The 20,431-nt window shown below is 40.1% G+C and overlaps 1 protein-coding gene across 2 annotated transcripts in view; it reads left to right on the plus strand.

Annotated features, from left to right (window-relative positions):
• LOC108878530 (anthrax toxin receptor 1) overlaps positions 1-20,050 on the plus strand; it is a 28,976-nt gene extending 8,926 nt beyond the window's left edge. For both annotated transcript variants that reach the window (XM_018669341.2, XM_018669343.2), the window contains 15 exons: positions 265-346; positions 537-570; positions 1,197-1,276; positions 1,949-2,017; positions 2,682-2,762; positions 3,599-3,659; positions 4,168-4,266; positions 8,706-8,775; positions 8,888-8,966; positions 9,298-9,393; positions 11,138-11,179; positions 12,086-12,181; positions 12,442-12,609; positions 13,402-13,482; positions 18,191-20,050. In XM_018669341.2, coding sequence (XP_018524857.1) covers positions 265-346; positions 537-570; positions 1,197-1,276; positions 1,949-2,017; positions 2,682-2,762; positions 3,599-3,659; positions 4,168-4,266; positions 8,706-8,775; positions 8,888-8,966; positions 9,298-9,393; positions 11,138-11,179; positions 12,086-12,181; positions 12,442-12,609; positions 13,402-13,482; positions 18,191-18,616 — 1,564 coding nt within the window. In that variant the 3' untranslated portion in view covers positions 18,617-20,050. The remainder of the gene's footprint in view (positions 1-264; positions 347-536; positions 571-1,196; positions 1,277-1,948; positions 2,018-2,681; positions 2,763-3,598; positions 3,660-4,167; positions 4,267-8,705; positions 8,776-8,887; positions 8,967-9,297; positions 9,394-11,137; positions 11,180-12,085; positions 12,182-12,441; positions 12,610-13,401; positions 13,483-18,190) is intronic.
• The last annotated feature ends 381 nt before the right edge of the window (positions 20,051-20,431 follow it).

Below are 20,431 nucleotides of genomic sequence, written 5' to 3' on the forward strand. Positions count from 1 at the left end.
AGGGCCCATTTCCTGTCTATCTGCGTGACAGTTTCTCAAGCCAATACACACCAATACTGTTTCAATTTATTCATCTGTTGCACATTGCTGGTATTTTCTGCGAATGCTGTCATTGTGGAAACTGTTATTCTGTTACCACACCTCACAGTGTCTGGTTTTAGTCAAAAGTATGTTCACAAATGAATGTGACAAAATAAATATTTATATATATTAGATTAGATTATCAACAATGCAAATTACCTTGTCTTCGTTATGTCCTCACAGGGAACGCATTCGCAAAGGTCTGGAGGAGCTTCAGAGGGTTCTTCCAGGGGGAGACACCTTCATGCACGAAGGCATCCTGAGGGTGAGTGGCCTCTGTATGTCCAACTCCAAACCTGGCATCTGCTTTGTCTCCAGGATCTCTTCAGCACAAACTCCACTCAGTCCAGAGCACAGAATGACTGTTGTGTTAATGCAAATGGGGGAGTTCTTTCAGTCACTGTGTGCTACCAGATATAATCTATTGTTTCAATCCAGCTTTTCTTTTTTCACAGGCGAGTGAACAGATATACTATGGGAACACTGAAGGTAACATCTTTATGTTGCACAGTTATTGTTTTTATGACATGTATATTTATCTTTAAAATGGACAGTTTATAATGTCAGGCTTCCACAAATTATTCAGATTATACAACTTGACCAAGTAGAACACATTCTTTGTTTCAGTTGTTCACAGGTAATAGAAATACACTGAGTGCCCACTTTATTAGGAATATCTGTAGAATCTAATGAATGTAATGCAGTCTGGTACAACACAATCATTAACTATGAGCTCAATGCTAAAATGTATGATTTAATCAACACTTCTATGACAGTCTCTACAAAAACTGAGTGTCACAAAAGTTAACTTTATGACAGAGCAGTTGTATTGGATTACATCTGACACACTGGTGCACCTAATAAAGTTGACAGTAAGTGTATGTAACCTTGAATGGGGATTCTATGAGTTGACTTTGTATAATTTTTTGGTGTCGCAAGCCAACCTGTGTGACAGCTCAGAATGAGTTTTTATTTCTGATTGGAAGTACAACAAATTAGACTGTGAGCTATCAGAAAAGTAATTCATGTGATCTAAATAATGCTGCACAGTTATTTGTAAAGGATATGAGAATAAGTTAAGTGAGAAGGACTGATCACATTCTTCCTGTCTGCAGGTTATCGCACTGCCAGTGTTATCATAGCTCTGACAGATGGAGAGCTGCACGAGGATCTTTTCTACTACGCTGAAAGAGAGGTGAGAGAGCTAAAGAGAGGTTAAATCGGTCACACAAATTACAACCAGGTGAAATATGTGACTCTGCTCATGATGGACCAGATCAAACACTGCCACCCCATACATCACCACTTTGATCCTTTTCCTTCAGTCTGGAAAATTGGGGTCAAAGCATCTGTTAGATTTATACATCCAAGCCCAGTCATCCTCCTCACATCTGCACTGGGATCTAATGCTTTATTTGCTCCTCAGACCATTAATGTACTAAAGGTGAAGGCGTGTGAAAGCCTGAGACTTGTGTCCTCAGACACATGTTGATGGCAGGGACAAAGTAGGGCTGACATTCACAGTAGCTTGAGATGCTGTTTCTTGGCAGCTGTGGGAGGTCTTAGACATTCAGTGTCAACATCAAATTTATTTTTTAGAAATGAAGTGTTTGGCTTTTGAGTTATGTTTGGTATTAAGGCATCTGTGTGAGATTTCTGTTGCCATATGACGTCTGAATAATATTATTCAAGCGGGAAAATGTTGTTGCCCAAATTCTTGTTAAATCTTTTCAGAGGTCAGGCAAAAACATGCCTGTTATCACCATGTTTTGGTTGTGAAATGTTGTGAAATGCAGAGGTGTAATTGAACCCAGGTGTTGATCTTCTTCCTGTTTTTTTGCTGTGAATTTGTGTGCATACCTGACAGGCCAACCGTTCCCGAAGCCTGGGTGCCACAGTTTACTGTGTGGGGGTGAAGGACTTCAATGAGACACAGGTGTGTTTTTTTTGTTTTTTTTTCGTCTGTGCCTTAATGCTTGATGACATCTGCCTTTAAAGGAGTGAAATGGATAGTTAGATTTTAAATTTGAAGCACTTTAAATCAAAATTGTATTTTGAAAACACTGAAACCAATGTTTTAAGTAGCTATAAAGTGCTTTATATTACATAAATGCACAGCTCACAACCAAACACTCGGTCACTATCTATTTTCTCATATCAGTTGAAACTATTTATACAACCATCAGACACACAACTTAGCCTTTAGGCTGCCAACTTTGTTCCTAGACAACTGCAGTAAATGTATTCTAGTGAGTTAAATGTTTCAGCAAGGACATGAACTTATTTCAAATGTCTTTGATCAATTTCCACAGCATTATCCAAGTAATTGTTAGCCTAGTCAGTGCCAAGTGAGTCAAGAAGCCTATTTTTCTCCTTTGCGTGGTGTGAACATCATTTCACTTTGTCTTCTATTAGGTCATTTTGTTAATTGTGTTCATATGAACTTCCCTTGTTTAATCAGGTATCCCGCAAGTTGAACTGATTTTGTGTCTGAGGTTTCAAGTCATCTAGACAACTAGATGATGACTGAAAAGAAGTCTTAGATGAATGACTGTAACAGTGACTTTACCTGTGAATGTAATGACTTGTTTCCTTTCTAGCTGGCAAAGATTGCTGATAGCAAGGATCATGTCTTCCCTGTGAATGATGGATTTGAGGCTTTGCAAGGGGTCATTGATTCGGTAAGCATTTCAGTTCTGCCATCAAAACATGTTCAAATAGCATCAACTATAATCAGGGCTGATACACAACTCTAAGGTAGGAAATCATCTTGCCTTAATGGTCTCTATGTAATCTCTTCCATCACTTCACCTTTAATTCATCAACACACTGATCAAATAACACACAGGAAACAAGTCAAAATTGGTTTGAAGCACGATACATTTTTCCATCCATGGAGCCTGGCCAGGGACAGAATTCCAGGAAAACCTGCTGTGACTGTGACTTTCCTTCTTTTGATCAGTGCGACCGACGTTTGGCCAAACATGATCAAAATGCGTGCTGTATCTCTTAAGACCCACCTCAGTTGTGTTGACTTAAATTTTTGTATCCTCTAGCTTGAGAAAATGAAAAGCAGTTTGTCACAGAGGGGCTGTTGTCACTGGGATACGAGGTTTGTGGAGCAGAATTAAAGGTCAGGCAGCTGACTGTCATCTGGAGCAGATTAACAGCAAACTGAGGGCTGTTGCTTCTTATTCATGTGAGCGGGGCAGTGGGTCATGAATCAGCCGTCTTCGTCTTCAGGGTTATATGTTCCTGGAGAGCATCAGATGTGTCTACAAACCACAACGGAGTGTAAATGGAAGCTTTAAGCCAAGAGACCCCAGCGGCAAAAGGTTTTCAAATACGTACATAGAAGTCATGGCTGTGGCTAAAACTAGTCAGTTTAGAGGAGGATAGATTACCACAAGTCTTTTTGTGTGTTTAAGGATGTTTCAAAATCTGAGATATGCAGGCTGGCTGCTGAAAAAGTGTTGCACCAACGAACTCTGTGATAATCTTCTCCTTATCCCCTCAGATCCTGAAGAAGTCATGTATCGAGATCCTGGCAGCAGAACCCTCTAGTATCTGCGCAGGAGGTAAGAAAAGGAAGATTTTCTTCTCTTTCATCCTCTTTAGGATGCTTGAAAATGAAATCTTCAGCTACTCGTCATGGGAGACACAAACAAGCTGTCTTATCAGGGCCTATGTAACACTTACCACACACAGTGGATCTTTACTCTTCCTAGTGCTACTCAGTCATAATACATTGTTTTATGGAAAACATCATTTTCCTCATTGTAAAGAGGTGTCAATGTGGCATGTGCTGGGTTTGTGATAATGGTTCCAGAGGAACATCAGCATTATACCATATGCTGACCAACATCAACTATTCAAAGTCTCTCTGACAACAAAATCTTTCTGTCTCCAAAGGCATTTCAAGTCACTGCCCATACTGACAAGGAAATAGTGGTAGTTGAGTGTTCCATATTAGAGTAATGAGGGGGTTGTTTATTATATTGGACCAAAAGAACAAAAAAACAACCTAATTTTAAAGCTATATTCTGTTGTAGAGGTGACATTTCTGCTTCTCTTTTCCGCATTCAGAATCCTTTCAGGTGGTGGTGAGAGGAAATGGATTCCTCCATGCCCGAAATGTTGATAAAGTCCTGTGCAGCTTTCGAATCAACGACACCCTCACTAAAAGTGAGTGATATTCAACTGAATGTCATTGACATGTTGAAACAACACAGTCCTTGATTCATTACATTTTTCTGAATGCTGAGTGTTTTAACTGAGAACTTGCTGACTCAAACCTGATCACTCAACAACAGTTCAGTAAGCAGACCATTGTAAAATTCATCAGAATTACACTTAGTCGGGCTTCCCAAACGTCCAACACCAAGTGAGCTGCACAGCTGAGATCCTCTTTGATCAAGCAAACAGCCTTGCCGGTGTTACTGGAATTGCGTGGGGTTTTTTTGTTTGTTTGTTTTTCTTTTTGTTGTTGTTTTAAACAACATACTGTGTAATTTTGCAACCTGGAAAACAGCCAGAAAGAGTACCACACACGAGGCAGTGGGAAGGAAAAGGCCTCAGGGTTACAACCAATTTCTCCTCAGTCCTTACTAGTGGCTTACTGTTAGCAGTTGTTAAAACCACTTCCTACCATACGTGCCACAGTAACTGCAGGGGGTGCTGGTTTAATTACAAAGCAACACATTCACCAGAGTCAAGGCACTAACAAACTGTCTGCTCTTCTGATGTAGAAAGGATAAACAGACATGTTTCTTTCTTGACTTCTGCATACTGCATCCTCATGTTCCAGTGAATCAAATTCATTAACTTTTTATCTGTTTATCTAGACTATCAAATCTCTTTGAAGTTGTTTCTCTCCAAGTGGTCTGTTTTGATATTGCATGACAGTTAACCATCTTTTCTACTTTTTCATGTTTTTTTAAAACCTCATTCATGCATATACTCCAAGCATATATGGTATGTCTATGCATGGTATCACACATGCAGCACTTATTAGTAATCCAGAGACAGTTTTGTTCACTTTGATGATGGGTATTTTGGTGACACCATTAACATTCAACATAGGCATCTTGTTATTTGAATAAAAGTCTAGTAATTAAGTTTTTTTTTTAAAGTCCTTTAAGTGTTAATCAAACATTAACAGTTCCTCTGAATTGTTTTCTTTTCTGCATGACACAACACACAACTTCCTGCAGAAAAACAGAGGACATGGAAACAATTTGAGTAAAATTATCTCCTTATGTCAGTTCCATTGTAACTGTATACTGCCCCTCCAGATTCATTCACTTCTCTAAAGTGTTTACACACAATTTTCTGGAACTTGTTTACATCAGGGGTGGACTTTAAATGAAAATAATTAGGCCACAGTTAGCTCGCCTCGAGATAAATATGCAACAGTCACATAAGAAAAAACATTTCTTATATAGCACATTATCTTCACTTGCCTTTGTTGACTCCTTTGCTCCAGCCCTCAGCATATTTTGCAAATACTGTAAAATGATAGAAAGGAAAGCAGCAATATGTAACTAACATGTGTTGAGCAGATGAATCGATGTTTGAGCATGTGTCGCCAGGAAAAAGTAGCAGCAAATACAGTCAGGCGAGCTGGGATTTGGCAGGTCCTGTCCCAGGCTGTCCATTGTTTTGGTGACAGATGCTGCAGTGGACAACACTGAACTATGTGAATAATGAGAGACAAGAGCAACAGACATTCTGCTAAATATTTTTTTTTGCTTTCTTGCCAAAAGTTAGATGAGAAGATCCATACCACTCTCTTGTCTGTGTGATGATTATGAAGCTCTACCTAACAGCTGGTTAGCTCAGCTTAGCACGAAGACTAGAAACAGGGGCAAGCAGTTAGCTTCACTTGGTCTGAAGGTAACAAAATCTGCCTACTAGCCCTTTTAAGACTTACTACTTAACATGTTGTATCTCATTTGTTTAATTCATCCAAAAAACAAGATATGAATCTGACAATTTGCAGTTTTATTTTCTGAGTCTTTCCTGGTTGCCTGGAAACATCATAAAGACCTGTTCCTGAAGTCACTGCTTCCAGCCAAGAAAATGGCTGATTCATAACAGCCCATTAAACATTAAATTTGTCTCTATTGTGTGAATAAACAAACAAGATGTGTGAGCTATCAATGAAATGTAAAGGTGCTCGTAGGCCAATTTTTGTTACTTTTGGACAGAGCCAGGATAGTGTTTACCCTTGTTTCAAATCTTTATACTAGGCTAAACCAACTATCTCCTGGCTATATATCAGTGTTTTACTGAGCAAACATGAGACATCAATCCTCCTATCTAACTTTCGACAAGAAAGCAAATAAGATTATTTCCCAAATAACTGAACTAATGTTTCAGAGATGACATTAGCTAAGTTGAAATAGATCATGGAAATTTTACTCAAGAGGTTAAATATTCGACTTGTTTTCCCAGGAAGTCTGTATATTGAACTTGCCGACAATCCGTTCCTGTGAATAGTCTTTCAAAGCTTGAACGCCATCTTAGGCAATAATTCCAGATAATTTACTGTTTAAAGTTGAACTATGTGCACTTGTCTGCACCTCACAATAAAACATGACCTCTCCTTACACTTGGGGAGTAAGCAGTCCAATAAAACACTGTGACATGGACTAGGAGTAGAGGAGACTGGTGCTTCTTGTCACATGAGTTAGTTGTCACACTGTTAATATTTATAAAACTAGAGGGCGCTACTTATAAGTGAAATACTACTCTATGTGGTCTGATGTCACATCTTGTGTGAGAAAAGCAAAGCACATGGTGAGCACCAATGTCCCCACTTTTCACATTTCACAGAATAAAAAATATTAACTTGATATTTTTTGTAATGATCTTCTTCTAGTTAAAAAAAACCCCAATAATTGTGCATTTGGACTTGTTTAAGGGACGGATAAAGTTTCTTTTCAATGCGTAAGCTAATGTCCTGCTTTAAGCTAACTTTAAGATATAGCTAACATTAGAAAACATGGCAGTTTGGGGCAGCTTGTCTCAGGCATTTTGGGGCAAGTTGTCACATGTGACTTGAGGTTTGATTGATTGGTTGCCAGGTTTAATTTTGTTTGCTAAGTTTGTTTGAAATTATTTTCCTGTTTCAGTTGTAACTGATTGTTTCATGGCCTCATTTCAGGATGGATTCAAGTTAAATAATTAATTTGTGTTTTTTTCCTGTAGTTGAACTTGTTTCTGAATTGGAAGTTAAGTTACAAGGAAACATATTTTTTCCAGAGAACCAAATCTAAAACAGTAAAGAAAGTTCCTCTTCTTTAAAAGTAGTTCCTCTAGAAAGTCCAGATACCTTTTCATCAGATGAGAATGAGTATCTGTGCCTTGTTTTTGTTCAGTAGAGCTATTCCACTGAGAAAGACTTAAATCCAGTCTATTTTTCTAAAAAGAATTTCCAGTTGTAGTTGGAACTGATTAATCGAACTTGAGGAATTTATTAAAGTTCACTGATTCATCGAACCTTTTCTGTAGCTGAATTTAATTGTTTCTTGCTTTAATTTGTTGTAAAATCCAGTGTGTCATCTTACCCCACATAGTGTGACAACTTACCCACTGATGGGGCAATGTGTCACATGTTCACACTCACTATTCATATGCTTATAATTCTGCACTGAAACAAGAAATGAAAATGTAGTGAATAAAAATATGTGCCTCAGACTTTTTTCATTTGGTATGCAGTTTTTTTTAACAATATGATACATTGATTTCAAGATTTATAGAAGATTGTGAAAAGTGTGACAACATGCCCCGGTCTCCCCTATTTGCCAGTATCTTTATCTGTATCTTCAGGGGATTTCAGGTCCCATCAGCACTTTACCAGGCATGTCTGTAGTTGTCCTTTTCGTCTTGCTTTAATAGTGTGAGGCCATTCTGAGTGCGAAGTGGGTGCAGAGAAGAGTGGGACCATATCTGGCCCAGTTTGTATTGGCACTGAGCTGTTTTTGGCGGCATTGATCCCCCATCCCTCACCCCTCCTCATCCGTCCTGCATGGTGTGTCCAGGGAGGAGCAGTCGCGACCTATGTGACTGCTTGTGTTGATTTCCTCAGTTCTGGGGTATGCTCTCCCCCTGCCAGGATAAACAGACAGGCTTGGGCGATGATGCTTGCTGGAGCCGCTTTCCTAAAAGCCAGCTGGACAAGGAAGGGACCTAGATTTTGCCTGAAAAACAAAAGCTGTGGTGAGATAGTTTGTAGCTGCGTTTCTGATGGGGATGCAGATGTCCTCAGACAGCAGACAACAAAGACACTTGTTTTGAAGAAACTCTCCTCTCAGACAGTTTGTTAATTAAGTCAAAGATGTGATATCAACTGAACATGTGCATGGATTCCCTTCTCTTATTGCCCAACACTTGTTGAAGTGAAGGCATGTGGCATTAGTCAATAAAGTAATGTTTCTGTAATCAGGCTAAATTATGACATAATTTGGAAGGTGATTCAGGTCATGATTTGTGGGTAAAACTACTGCTTCAGGAGCTTTGTATGTCAGTGACTACTACTTACTATTACCACAAGACAAGATTGGATTTTTGGCTGATGCTTGTGCTGTTTTTCATCCATCCATTTCCCTCCTCTGCTCTAGTGGTGAAGCCTTTGATTGTGGAAGATACATATCTTCTCTGCCCTGCACCAGTGCTTCAAGATGAGGGAATGTAAGTCCTATAATTTATTAAAATGAATGTGAGGTTTCATACGACACCATCCACTGTTTTTCTAGGGCACCACATTAATGACAGCTGAGACATTTTTCTTTCTCTTTTCCAGGGCAGCAAACCTTTATGTCAGTATGAACGAAGGACTCAGTTTCATCTCCAGTTCAGTCACCATTACCACTGTGGGCTGTGTGAGTACAGTACAATGTAGCAGCATTTAGCTTTGAAACTGGATTCCTTTGGGGTCACGCTGTATTGCATTAGAAAAAAAAACAGACCAGCACTAACAGTAGACAACAAACCAGTAAAACTGATCCAAACAGTCCAATACAAACTTAATAGGATGTCTAAATAATGGATGCAGACTAATAAAAGTACTTCAGCATAAGCAGTCACTGTCTTTAAGTAGTGATTCTGTGGAAGATAAAACCGAAAGGCATTAAGCCTAGAGAAGTGGTTTACATGGATTTAATGCTCTACATATTCAGACTGTCTGCGTTGACGTGTCTGTCTCTGTCACAGTCTGATGGGACCATCCTGGCTATAGCCCTGCTCATCCTGATGCTGCTCCTGGTCTTGGCCCTTCTCTGGTGGTTCTGGCCTCTCTGCTGCACTGTGGTGAGTTTTCTAAAACACTGATGCAAGAATAACACGCACACATCGTGCTTTACAGATAGCTTCTGGTCTACTCTTCTACATAAATGTAGGTGGTTTAAAACACTTCTGGAAGGTAGCAATGTTTTCCAGGTCTGTCTTCTCTGGCTAACGCTGCCCCCCACCTCCAAGGCATCTTATTAACCTAAACAGCACTCCCATGGTGAGAAGGTTAGAATCTATGAGCAAACAAGGACGTATGGCTCCTTTGAATCCCTGCAGCTGAATTTAGTTCACAACCAGAGGAGGTCAAGGCCACTGGGTGAACATGTGTTTAAGTAATTATGCTGCTGTTAAAATAATCTGTGTTTCCAAAGGTCACAGCAGTTGACCTCTTAGTCTCGCCTCTCAATACTCCATCATTATATTCACTGGAAGACTTAACAAATTCTTCCACCAATAATGGCTCAGAATTATTTGAATTTCCAGCTAGTGATTTGGAAACAAACACCCACACAGGCTGAATAATGTGGGCTGACATCTTTGTTACTATGAGATTTTTAGAAGCAAGATAACTCATCAGAAATAACAAGTTTTACAAAGTGTTTTTATGACAGTTATCTGCTCCAGATGCAGCTCTGGAGACAGTGAAAGGAGGAAATGAGTCTGGAAAAAAACATGTCATATGCCATAATGTAGATAGTCGTCTAAATAAGAATGATTTAGATAGTGGTCAAAATCATAGTCCAGCATCACAATATTTGAAAAAGCTCTCTTGTTACCAGCTGCTCTCTGTCAAAATCTGTATTTCTCCTTGCAAATGAAAAGCGGAGTGTCTCTTCAAAATCAACTCCAGTGTTTCCAGAGCTGGAAACAGGAAAGCTGAGAATTGCCAGAGAGAGATGTCAGCTTTTACAACATGGCTGTCCCTCCCTTTACTTCTTCTGTTCTTGTCCATTTAGCTGCAAATTCAAGTCTGTGCAAGCAAGTCTGTTTAGGAAAGCGATGCTAGGTTACCATGGGGAATCATTTTGTGTTCCAGGATTTGGAGAAGCACGGAGGAAAAATCACAAATAAGAATCAGGATCATTTAATTTGCCAAGTGCATTTAATGTAGAAGAAACTGTCTTTATTACACTGGTGAAAAAACACACTGACAGCCCATGTGGTGAAATATATATGGGCAAAAGGGTACGAGGGGATGGTGGAAGACATAGACTAAACTGGACATGCTTAAAAATAAATTCTGTCTGTGTGCAGCTGCAGTGTTGCAGCTGTATGATGTTCTCTGAAAACTGAACTAGATGGATATAGAGTAAAAATCAGAGGAATAGGAAAGACAAAAAGAATAAATGTTATTACATTTTATGGATAACATTGCCCCTTACAGAAAATAAGAGCAGTATTTATGAGCCTGTTAGTCTTCTCTTCTCCTACACCAACCTCAGGCCAAAAAATCTGGATAGCAGATTTCTAGGTCAGTGCATTGCTCTTGTAAGTAGGAAAAAACAATTCCTCAGCTATGTGTTGTTGTGTAACCATCTTGTTGCACACAGAGAACACATTGATCTGACATGCAGATTATATTCAAAAGAAACACTTTTGATACACGTGTTTATAAGTTCTGTCATCCTCTGATGTATTACAATACCTTCTCCTTTCTCCTCTCATGTATGTCTGTATGTGTGTGTGTGCGTGTGTGTGTGTGTGTGTGTGTGTGTGCGTGTGTGTGTGTGTGTGTGTGTGTGTGTGTGTGTGTGTGTCACAGATCATCCATGAACCCCCACCGCCAGTTGTGGAGGAGAGTTCGGTAGGAGCTGCACCGCCTCCACTCGATCTGTTTCTTATGACTCAAAGAAAAAAAAGCTCATCATTTAAGATTCAGACAGCTGCCAGTGTTTAGGTTGTGTAATTGCTGAGTTTACACTGACAATTTAAATCTCAGAGTCATTCACTCACTCCCTGGCAAAAAACTCTGATTTCACTCGTTTAGCGATTCATCAGATGTGATGTGAGTTAACGCCCTCTTAGAATAACAATGAAATCCTGACTTTTACTGGGCTTTTTCCCCCACGCTGTCCTGTTTTAAAGAGGACTGTTTTGTAATCAAGACTTTAATTCATGTTTTTCAAATCACTTTCTCTGGTGCCATTTGGACCTCCGTGGAATGGAAGTTTGACTGACTAATAGCATTATTTCACATGAATTAGATGAACAAATTCATGTTATAGCTAGCATGTAACAGCAGGTCATACCAGGCTACTTTTATTTGCACCAATTAAACTGGAAATTAGGTTTAACTGCTGAATTTATTTCAAAAACAGACTCCAATGGCAACCATGGCCTCAAAGACAACTTTCAGGCTTCATTATGGCTTCCTCAGTTTGACATGCTGATAGATTATGAGTCAGACAGGGTGTATTAAAGAGCTGAAACATCACAAGTTTGGCCAGTGGGCTTTGTAATTTCCTCTGATCTGACATCTAGCTCAGAGGGGACAGAAATGAGGGCTGGTGTTTCAGTGGGGAGAGCAGACAGAGAGGTATTTACTTCAAATGAACTGCCTGCCAACCAGTGAGAAGATATTTATACTAGGTACCTCCTAGGTGTTCATTTGGTATGAATAAATTTTTGTACAAAAAGTGAAAAATAAACATAATTTTACCCATTTGGTGGTTCATTAATAAATGTATCACTTCCTGTCACTCTCCCATAGGATGACGAGGATTTTGAAGCACCTAAGAAGAAATGGCCGACTGTAGATGCCTCCTACTATGGAGGAAGGGGAGTTGGGGGAATCAAAAGGATGGAGGTAAGCTCTGAAGTCTGATCTGTTGGGTTAATTAGCTAGGCTGAGCCTTAAAAGTAACCTACCAAGATCCAAGACCATTGGGGCTGCTCTAAAGGCAATTCTAATTAAGGACCACAACCTTCAGAAAATTCAAATAACTCTAGCACATACAGACTCATAATTACAGACACCTGATCATCTTTTCCCACTTTTGCCGATGATGTAAAACACCGAAGGTAGTGTGTGGCACCATCATAAATCTCCAAACCCTCTATTATCAGGTTCGCTGGGGTGAGAAAGGCTCTACAGAAGAAGGAGCAAAGCTGGAAAAGGCCAAAAATGCCAAAGTGAAGATGCCTGAGCAGGAGTATGTGCCACCCCCCACACGGGTTCTCAACAATGGCATGCACAAACCCCCCGGGCCACGCAAGTGGTACTCACCAATCAAGGTACCAGGAGGAAACTGTCTGGGGAGTGTATTTGGTCTACAGATGCTCTTTCAAGTCTCAAGTTGTCAATGACAACTAAAAATGGCAAACATATAGGAATCATGAGTTTTATCTGTTTAACATAAAAAATAAGAAATGGCAGAGGATTTGTGAGACAGTTGTTCAAGTTGTTCAGCTTACATTTAATTTAATTTTTTTTTTTTCAGCTGTTAGCATGTGTACTGTATAAAGTACAACATCTGTTACAAATTACTCCATGTTAATCTGGCTGAGGATATGTAAGTAATAGCATTATTAAAACGTTGTCGTGAAAGTAGCATGAGATGTGTTAAGGTAATAACACTTAGGTGACTACTGGCACACAGTCCCTTCCTCCAGGGCCAGCATGGGGTTAAAGGAGTCATTACGAAGCCTTCCCAGTCAGCGGGGGATTGCTAATAGAAACCAGATTCCTGTTGGACTGACCTCCAGGGAACAGGGCTGCACAGCCAGCAGTTTTGTGAGGATAAACAGCTGCATTTTCTGCCCTTATCCTCAAAGTATTTGTTGTGTTTAAAACTATGAAGAATCAGTTCACGATGAACTGAAACAATTTCAGTCTGACACTTTGAAATGACTGAAGGGCTGGAATAATACTGGTCATTTTAATGCAGCTGGAGTTAGGTGCGCAGTGTGGAACTTTGACCTGATCAAGTTTTTGTCACAAAAAATGAGCATTTTTTAAAAATAGCAATGTAGGTAATTTAAGATGACTCTAACAGTAATGTTTTGATACCTTCTCTGTTTCTATAGAGCAAACTGGATGCATTGTGGGTACTTTTAAGGAAAGGCTATGACCGTGTATCTGTAATGAGACCTCATCCAGGTGACAAGGTAAGAAGAACATGAAAGGTACACATTAAGACATGTATCAGTAATTTTATCAACTGACGTAAGGCCTTGGCTGTGCACTGGGAATTTTGGCAAACAAGCAGATTCTTTTGTATCTTACACTGTTGAGAAAATGGACCAGCTGTAAGCAATGAAGTGTGCGCAGAGAGACTCATGGGAAAACTTGCGGTGAGTTGGGATTTAGACTGCAGCGTCTGGCCATAGCACGCTGCAATGTAAAGACGTCTGGTGAAGTCATCATATTAAAGCAAATGTAATGCCTCAAAGGCCAGCTGTAGTTGGGGGTGGGAGGGTGTAACAGTGCAATGACCTCTACTGTTGGCAGCTAACGTGGAGTCTGAGACTGTGGGATCTGCAAGTGTTGAAAAAAGTCAATCGGAGGGAATTCTGTATATAACAATCCCTCACCCACAAGGGTTTATGTAATGTTTCATCTTTCCCTGAGTAAGACGGGAAATCTAAAAGCAGCCATTACCCTCAAAGTTGGAAAAGATCCTTGGAGAATTCTAAATTCATTTTAGCATAATTTCTAGTCAATGTTACTTAAATGTTTTTGTGTATTCTATAGGATATTATATGTATATTATGTATAAACTTGAGTTATGAACATACAAATAACGCAGACAGTTATATCTGCTGTTATAAAGCTGTATAGGGTGGCCCACAGCTGTCTTAACACTCAAGTCTTAGAAGAATATACTGTGTAGCTGAGTTGGGAGGACAACATGAGTAACATGAGTAGAGAAGGATAACTGATGCCCAGTTTGCACAGGTAAAACATAATTTGTTTGAGTGTGTCAGACCAGTGTAGAAATGTGTATTAAGTTATACAGTAAATGCAATAAGATATTTTCATCTGATATGATGGTGGAGCCATTAAAATATGAATATTTCACTCAGTGCAAGCATCAAATACCTGCAAGTGGAATGAGATGTTGCAATAAGCTGACAGAATGAATCTGGTGATGGAACATTTTGGGGCTTCACGGTTCAAACACACAAACAATTCAAACACAATATCTTCACGCATCTGATAATCCTCTGATTCTATCAGACTGTCAGGCAAGTTAATGTGCTAAGTGATTTCCTATCAGTTCCAGAGTAATGCAACTTCGATTAAACATTCTCCAACAGGCAGATACACTCATCAACATTAAACAACCTAAGCTGGCAATAATGTTATCTTTGCTCTTTATTAATGCTGTATCTATCATCCACAAATGTTTTCAGGCGGTCTAAAAGCTTTCACCTTCAGCTGATAAAATATCTACAACAGAGCAGATTGTGACTTATATCTGTAGCCTGTGGTTTGGCTGCACCAAAGTGCACAACCATTACACTCTCTCTCACTCAGAAAAGTAGTAAAATATGTGGTTTATTTAACCTTTGTTGTACTAATTCTGAGGGTTATGGAACATCTGTAGTCCCCAAAGATAATGTGTTTCTTTTTTCATCTTGTGCGCACAATTTAAGGAAATACTATCTTTGAGGACCTCTATAGATTTTACTGCAGATGTGTATCTTGAATTATACTGTATAAAACCTTCTGTGGCTTGACTTTTAGTCTCTCCACAAACATAAGTTGAGGATCACATGGTGCATCATACAATACAAGTCAATTTCTCATCACAAAAAGAAGACCTTCTCCCCTTTTGGCTGTAAATAAATCCTTTAGTTTTGTAAAATAGTATTAAAATGATTGTTTTAAATCACATTAAGAGGCTGAAATGAGTCCCCATATGTAGACATTCACACTTGAGGCCTTTGAATACCTGCAGAGAGCCAATCACAGTTTGCAACAACAAAATGAAGTCTTCCACAGAAACAGCCAGGCCCTGTGTCAAAATAATGAGACCTTAATGTAACACAGTGAGACTCTTAACCAGATCACTGCAGAACTAGAGGGAGATAGAACAAAGCACTCTGCGGGGACTATGAGATACTTCAGACACAGTTCAATGACAAAAGAATAAAGATAAAAAATAATGCTGGCCTTTTTCACAGTGAACAAAGTTTGAGACCTGGGAGCAAACAGGAGAGGGAGGGAATAAAGGATGGTTCTCAAGAAGAAATTCTAGAGCCTAGTTTCCAGTGTGCAGAAGAAACTAAAGACACAGATGAGCAGACACAGAAAGAGGGTTTCCAAAAGACACAACAGTTCTGGGAGGAGAAGGAGAAAGGGAGGTCACAGGAGAAAAAAATGAAAAAGAAAAGGACTTGAATGTCTGTGACACGTGCCATTAGGTGCAAAGTGGAGAGGGAGGAGGCTATTGGAAGAGGCAAACAAGACTTTCTCAAGACTTGAGCATTCTGGGGGGTGAAGGAGAAAGAGAGCCCTCAGCAGGATGAAGACAACTTGATGATGAAGAACATGACTAGCTGTGACTTAAGCTTTGGCATATTTTCAGATTGATCAAATAAACCCTTGTTTTCAGTCAGCGAGGCAGGAATGCAGTGTAGCTCGATACAGAGGAAATGCACAGTCTAGCCATATGCTAGAGCATGGGAGGCTACACCTGGGGCCCACTGAGGATGAATCGGTCTTTAAGGTGGACTAGCTCACCTTACTACGCTCACACTCAAACAATGTCAACAGCTCAGGAATTTAGGCTCCTTGTTTTTTTCCCCCCAGTACAGTAAGTATAGCTAATGCAACACTCTGTAATTAGAGGTGTAGAAGTGAGTCCTCCTCACTATAAAGCTCTTCATTAGTGCACTGGAAAAAAGGCTTGGGTCTAGTATCCTTGATGACTTGCAGTAAACAAGGTTGTTCTGGTTGCAATTAAGAGTCTCTTGTCAAAGCCTTGCTTTTATAACTTCCCCTAAATGAATGCAGCAGTAGGAGGGAGGAGGCCAATTGACCCTTCTGCCTGCCTGAGAGAAACTCAAGTCAGGTTCCAGTAACATCCCATGTATTTCTGAGCCTCTAAAGACTGGTGTGTCTCAGTCATTAGTAAAGGAATCCAACACAGGGCACAACAGCATGTTAAAAACTCAACACCAGACATCTTAAAACATTTTTCTATCACACATACTTCCTTCAGTACTGAGTGATTCTGAGTGTAGCTGTAACTATGAGAGGCTACAGTTCAGGAGTCCAAGAGATACTAAGATCTATGGCATTCAGTGTCCCTCAGGCACTAAAGCAATAAAAACATAGGTTGAATTTCTTTTTCCATCCTTGTTGAGTGTTTAACATGCATCATTTTGCCTGGTTTTGTCCCAGAGGTCGGTCATTAATGAGAGCAGAGATGTCATTCCTTATCAGTCCAATGCAACTCCCTGATCCCTTTGGTGCAGCTGCTCCAGGGGTGTAGCTTGTTTCTGCAATGTGATAGTCTCTCTTGCTCTTGCATGACCTCACTATGGTTTGGATCAGGGAGAGTGATGGCAGGTTAACTTGCTCAGCTGAGTGGAGTATGTACACATAAGTGCCTATAACTAAAGCTGTGATTGAGAATTACAACATATGTAGGTTGAGGTTTGTTGACAGTAAAATGCAGTCGTGTAGCTGTGTGCTGACATTTAGGCAAGGCTTCAGTGAGTGAGAGTCACACCGTCTGCTCTAGTCATTAACAGAAAGCAGCAAGGGACATTTTTATATCTCTAAACTAATTCAGCTGTCAGAGCAAGAAAAGTATGTGTTTTGTCAAAGAAATAAGATTTAGAAAAATTTTCCAACTCCAGTTTCCTTAGATGCATTATGAGAGTTAAAAAATAAAGCCACACAATTTAGTAAGGGTTTATCAGAAGTTATATTCTGCAAAATGAAATGTAAAGCTGTATACTTTCTTTAACTTCCTGTGGCAAAAACAAACAAAAAGGCCTTTTTCCTTTTCTATCAATTGACAAAATAAATTAAAACTACAGCTATTCAGCACTCTTATTTAATACTCATTTGCTGATCAAATAGTGTTAGATAGCTTTACATAGCTATTAGATGAAATGCTTTAGCAGCAGTGCTACAGCAGTATGCCGTAGAGTATATGTTTAATTAATGTTATGTGCACTGAGTGTCCTCATTTTGTAAAGAAAGTTGTTTTCAGCTACATGTAGGGAGCTGGCTGAAAAAGCTGGTGCTCACGGTGTTTAGCTGCCAGGCTCTGTATGACTAGTCAGTGTCTACCGTTTTATTTTACCATCTGACTTCTGACTGTGAAAAATATTCAATATATGGTGCCTTCAAAGATCCCTACAATGGAACAGAAGAGTACTTTTGACCTCTGAACCTGCAATACAATGTAAAAAATACTGTTGTGAGGCTCTACACTCGCTCATGATGATGGAAATTTATGGCTCATCAGTGTCCAAAATCTAGATTGTCTGCTCACTTTACACTAAACCACTGAGTGTCTTTCAGGGAGCACTGAATAAGTAAACGAGGGAGTGATTTTCAGATTCAGTCTTTACAATTAGGCCAGCCAGCAGTTGATCTAATGATGTTACACTCACAAACACGCACACATACAGTCTGTGGACCAGTCATTTCTTTGCACATGCAAGGACATGCCCATCTCATTTATGCATCATAGAAATTGGAAATGTAGCAAGGAAAATGGGAAATGCTACATGGGGAAAATAGACATTTTAGAAGGGCAGCAATCCTATGAGATCAAATACATTTCAATTGCCCATACACTATGTTGTTTATTTATTATCACTCTAAATCTGGTCTGTTTTTAAATTTCAGGGCAGATGCATGAACTTCACCCGCATTAAGTCTCCCTCTCCTCGCTACCCACACTACAACCACCATCCATCTCCCATCTACAACCCCTCTAGCAAGAGTCCACCTCCACCGCAGGGTATCCTCCCACCAACCCCCAGCAGCCTTCCTTCATCTCCGTCTTTCTCCTCCTCCACCTCTCCACCACTGCCTCCCACGCCTCCTCCCACCTCCACCACTCCCTCCCCTCCCATCACTCCTCCCCCTTACACGCCACCGCCCAACAGGGCTCTTCCTCCAACTACTCTGCACATACCTACCCCGCCAGCGCTCCCACCCACCCCTCCACCCTCCACCTCCCCAACTGGCTCCCTGCCTCCTCCTCCACAGGGGCCTCCTCCCGGGCGAGCCCCTCCACCTGCACGCCCACCGCCTCGCCCTAGTCTGTAAAGCTCTGGCAGGAGACAGAGAGAGAGTCCCACAAGTTTGGAAAAATAGGCAACACGGAGTCCCACCAGCGATCAGCACATGACCATCCTTGATTGTACCTGCAAGCAAGGACATGTGAGCGCCTTGTGCCACGCTTAGCGGGCTGTGGCCTTTCTGCCTTGTGAAGAGGAGAAGTGAGGACTTGTTTTCAGCTATTTGTCTACAGTGACTTTTGTACACATCTAGCCCAACAGTGCAATTGCTCTGATGCTTGAATTACACAGACGTTCCCTGTAAATGAGGTCATTCAGGCCAGCTCAAAAACATTTGCCTCTGTGATCCTCTGAGCTGCCTCAGGCCCCAATGTCCCCTCCATGAGCACACAAGATTGGATGAATCCTAACCAGCTCTGTACATTGGCCCTCAACAAGGACCTAAGTCATGTTCAGAATGATCATAACACTAAAATATGTGCCTATGTACATTCCTATCTTTCCTGATAACCGATAAAAGATGATTAGAGGGATCCGAAACATCCTGTTTTTTGTATTCTTGAATGTTGGGCAATTGCATGCAGTAGTGTTTGAATTATTTGTACTTTTTTGTTGAATAGACCACATTTCCTGAGTTGAATTTTTTTTTGCGGTTAGAAAAACAATCATTGCTCATAAACACATGTACAATAAGCATACTGAACGGCAACGCAACATATCTGAACTTGCTCTTGCAATTTTTGACGTCCACACCGTATTAAACCAGCCTAATGTGACTCATAGCTGGCCTATTTTTTGTGCACATCAGAGTAAACGACAAACCAGGATTTAGACACCAAACTAGTCCTGTTTGCTACAACCAAGATGACTGCAATCATTGCTACAGCTGCGTATGCTCTATCTATCAAGATGTGGACAAAAATACGTCAGAATCAGGGAAAAAGCTTTGCACATCGTCTCGCTCATCCAGCCATGGCCTCTTGCGAAAGCTGGGTTTTATGTAAATAATCATTTTGATATAACCATGTGTGCTCAGATATCTGTGTATGCATGTGTGTGTGCGTGTGTGTGTGTTGAAAAGAAAGAGAGAAAGAGGGACTAGTGTACTATATGTATTCGTGACAGCCAGTCCCTAAGTAGACTAACCTGAGTCAGTTGCCAGTTTCATCATCTTTAACAAAATTATCTATTTTTTTTAATGCACAAGGTGCTTTCAGTTCCTTAAAGCTTGGATCACGATAAAAGCATGCTGTTTCATGGGTCATATAAAGTTTGGTTTAGATTAAAGGAGGGGTTAATATGGAGCTGTTCTTTGATGGTGATCAGAGAGGTCTCAGCAAAATGCAAAGCAGATTGCAAGGCCATCTTTAGCAATCAGAAAGATTGTATGTAACTTTCCATCAATACAGTCTGTAGACACCTATGTCTGTTTCATTGAAAGTAAAGAATTCAAATGTATAAATTTGGTCTCTGTTTTTTGTATTTTTCTTCAAATACAACCACTGACTTGTAAACCACTGGGATTTACCTCCTGACAAGCTGAAAACAGCCACTGAGTAGTAGTTTGTTACATCAAGTCTTCAACAAAAACCAACAAAGACTTTATGGGTTTACTCTCATATTTCAGTGGCTTTCTATGCACAATGCTTCCTCCATTTCCTAACTCTGCAGAATATCTCCCACATGCTACTTTTTCTCCAGTGTGTTAAGATATAAAGATATTCTGTAACTCTCAGGTTGAAAGTACAACTTCTATTCAGTCCAGTCAGACAACTGATATTGCCACTGGGATCATTGGGTTCACACAGTGGAGAGTGGCTGCTTGCAAAAAAACACACAGAGC

Source organism: Lates calcarifer, linkage group LG13, assembly GCF_001640805.2.
Source record: "Lates calcarifer isolate ASB-BC8 linkage group LG13, TLL_Latcal_v3, whole genome shotgun sequence".
NCBI lineage: Eukaryota > Metazoa > Chordata > Actinopteri > Centropomidae > Lates > Lates calcarifer.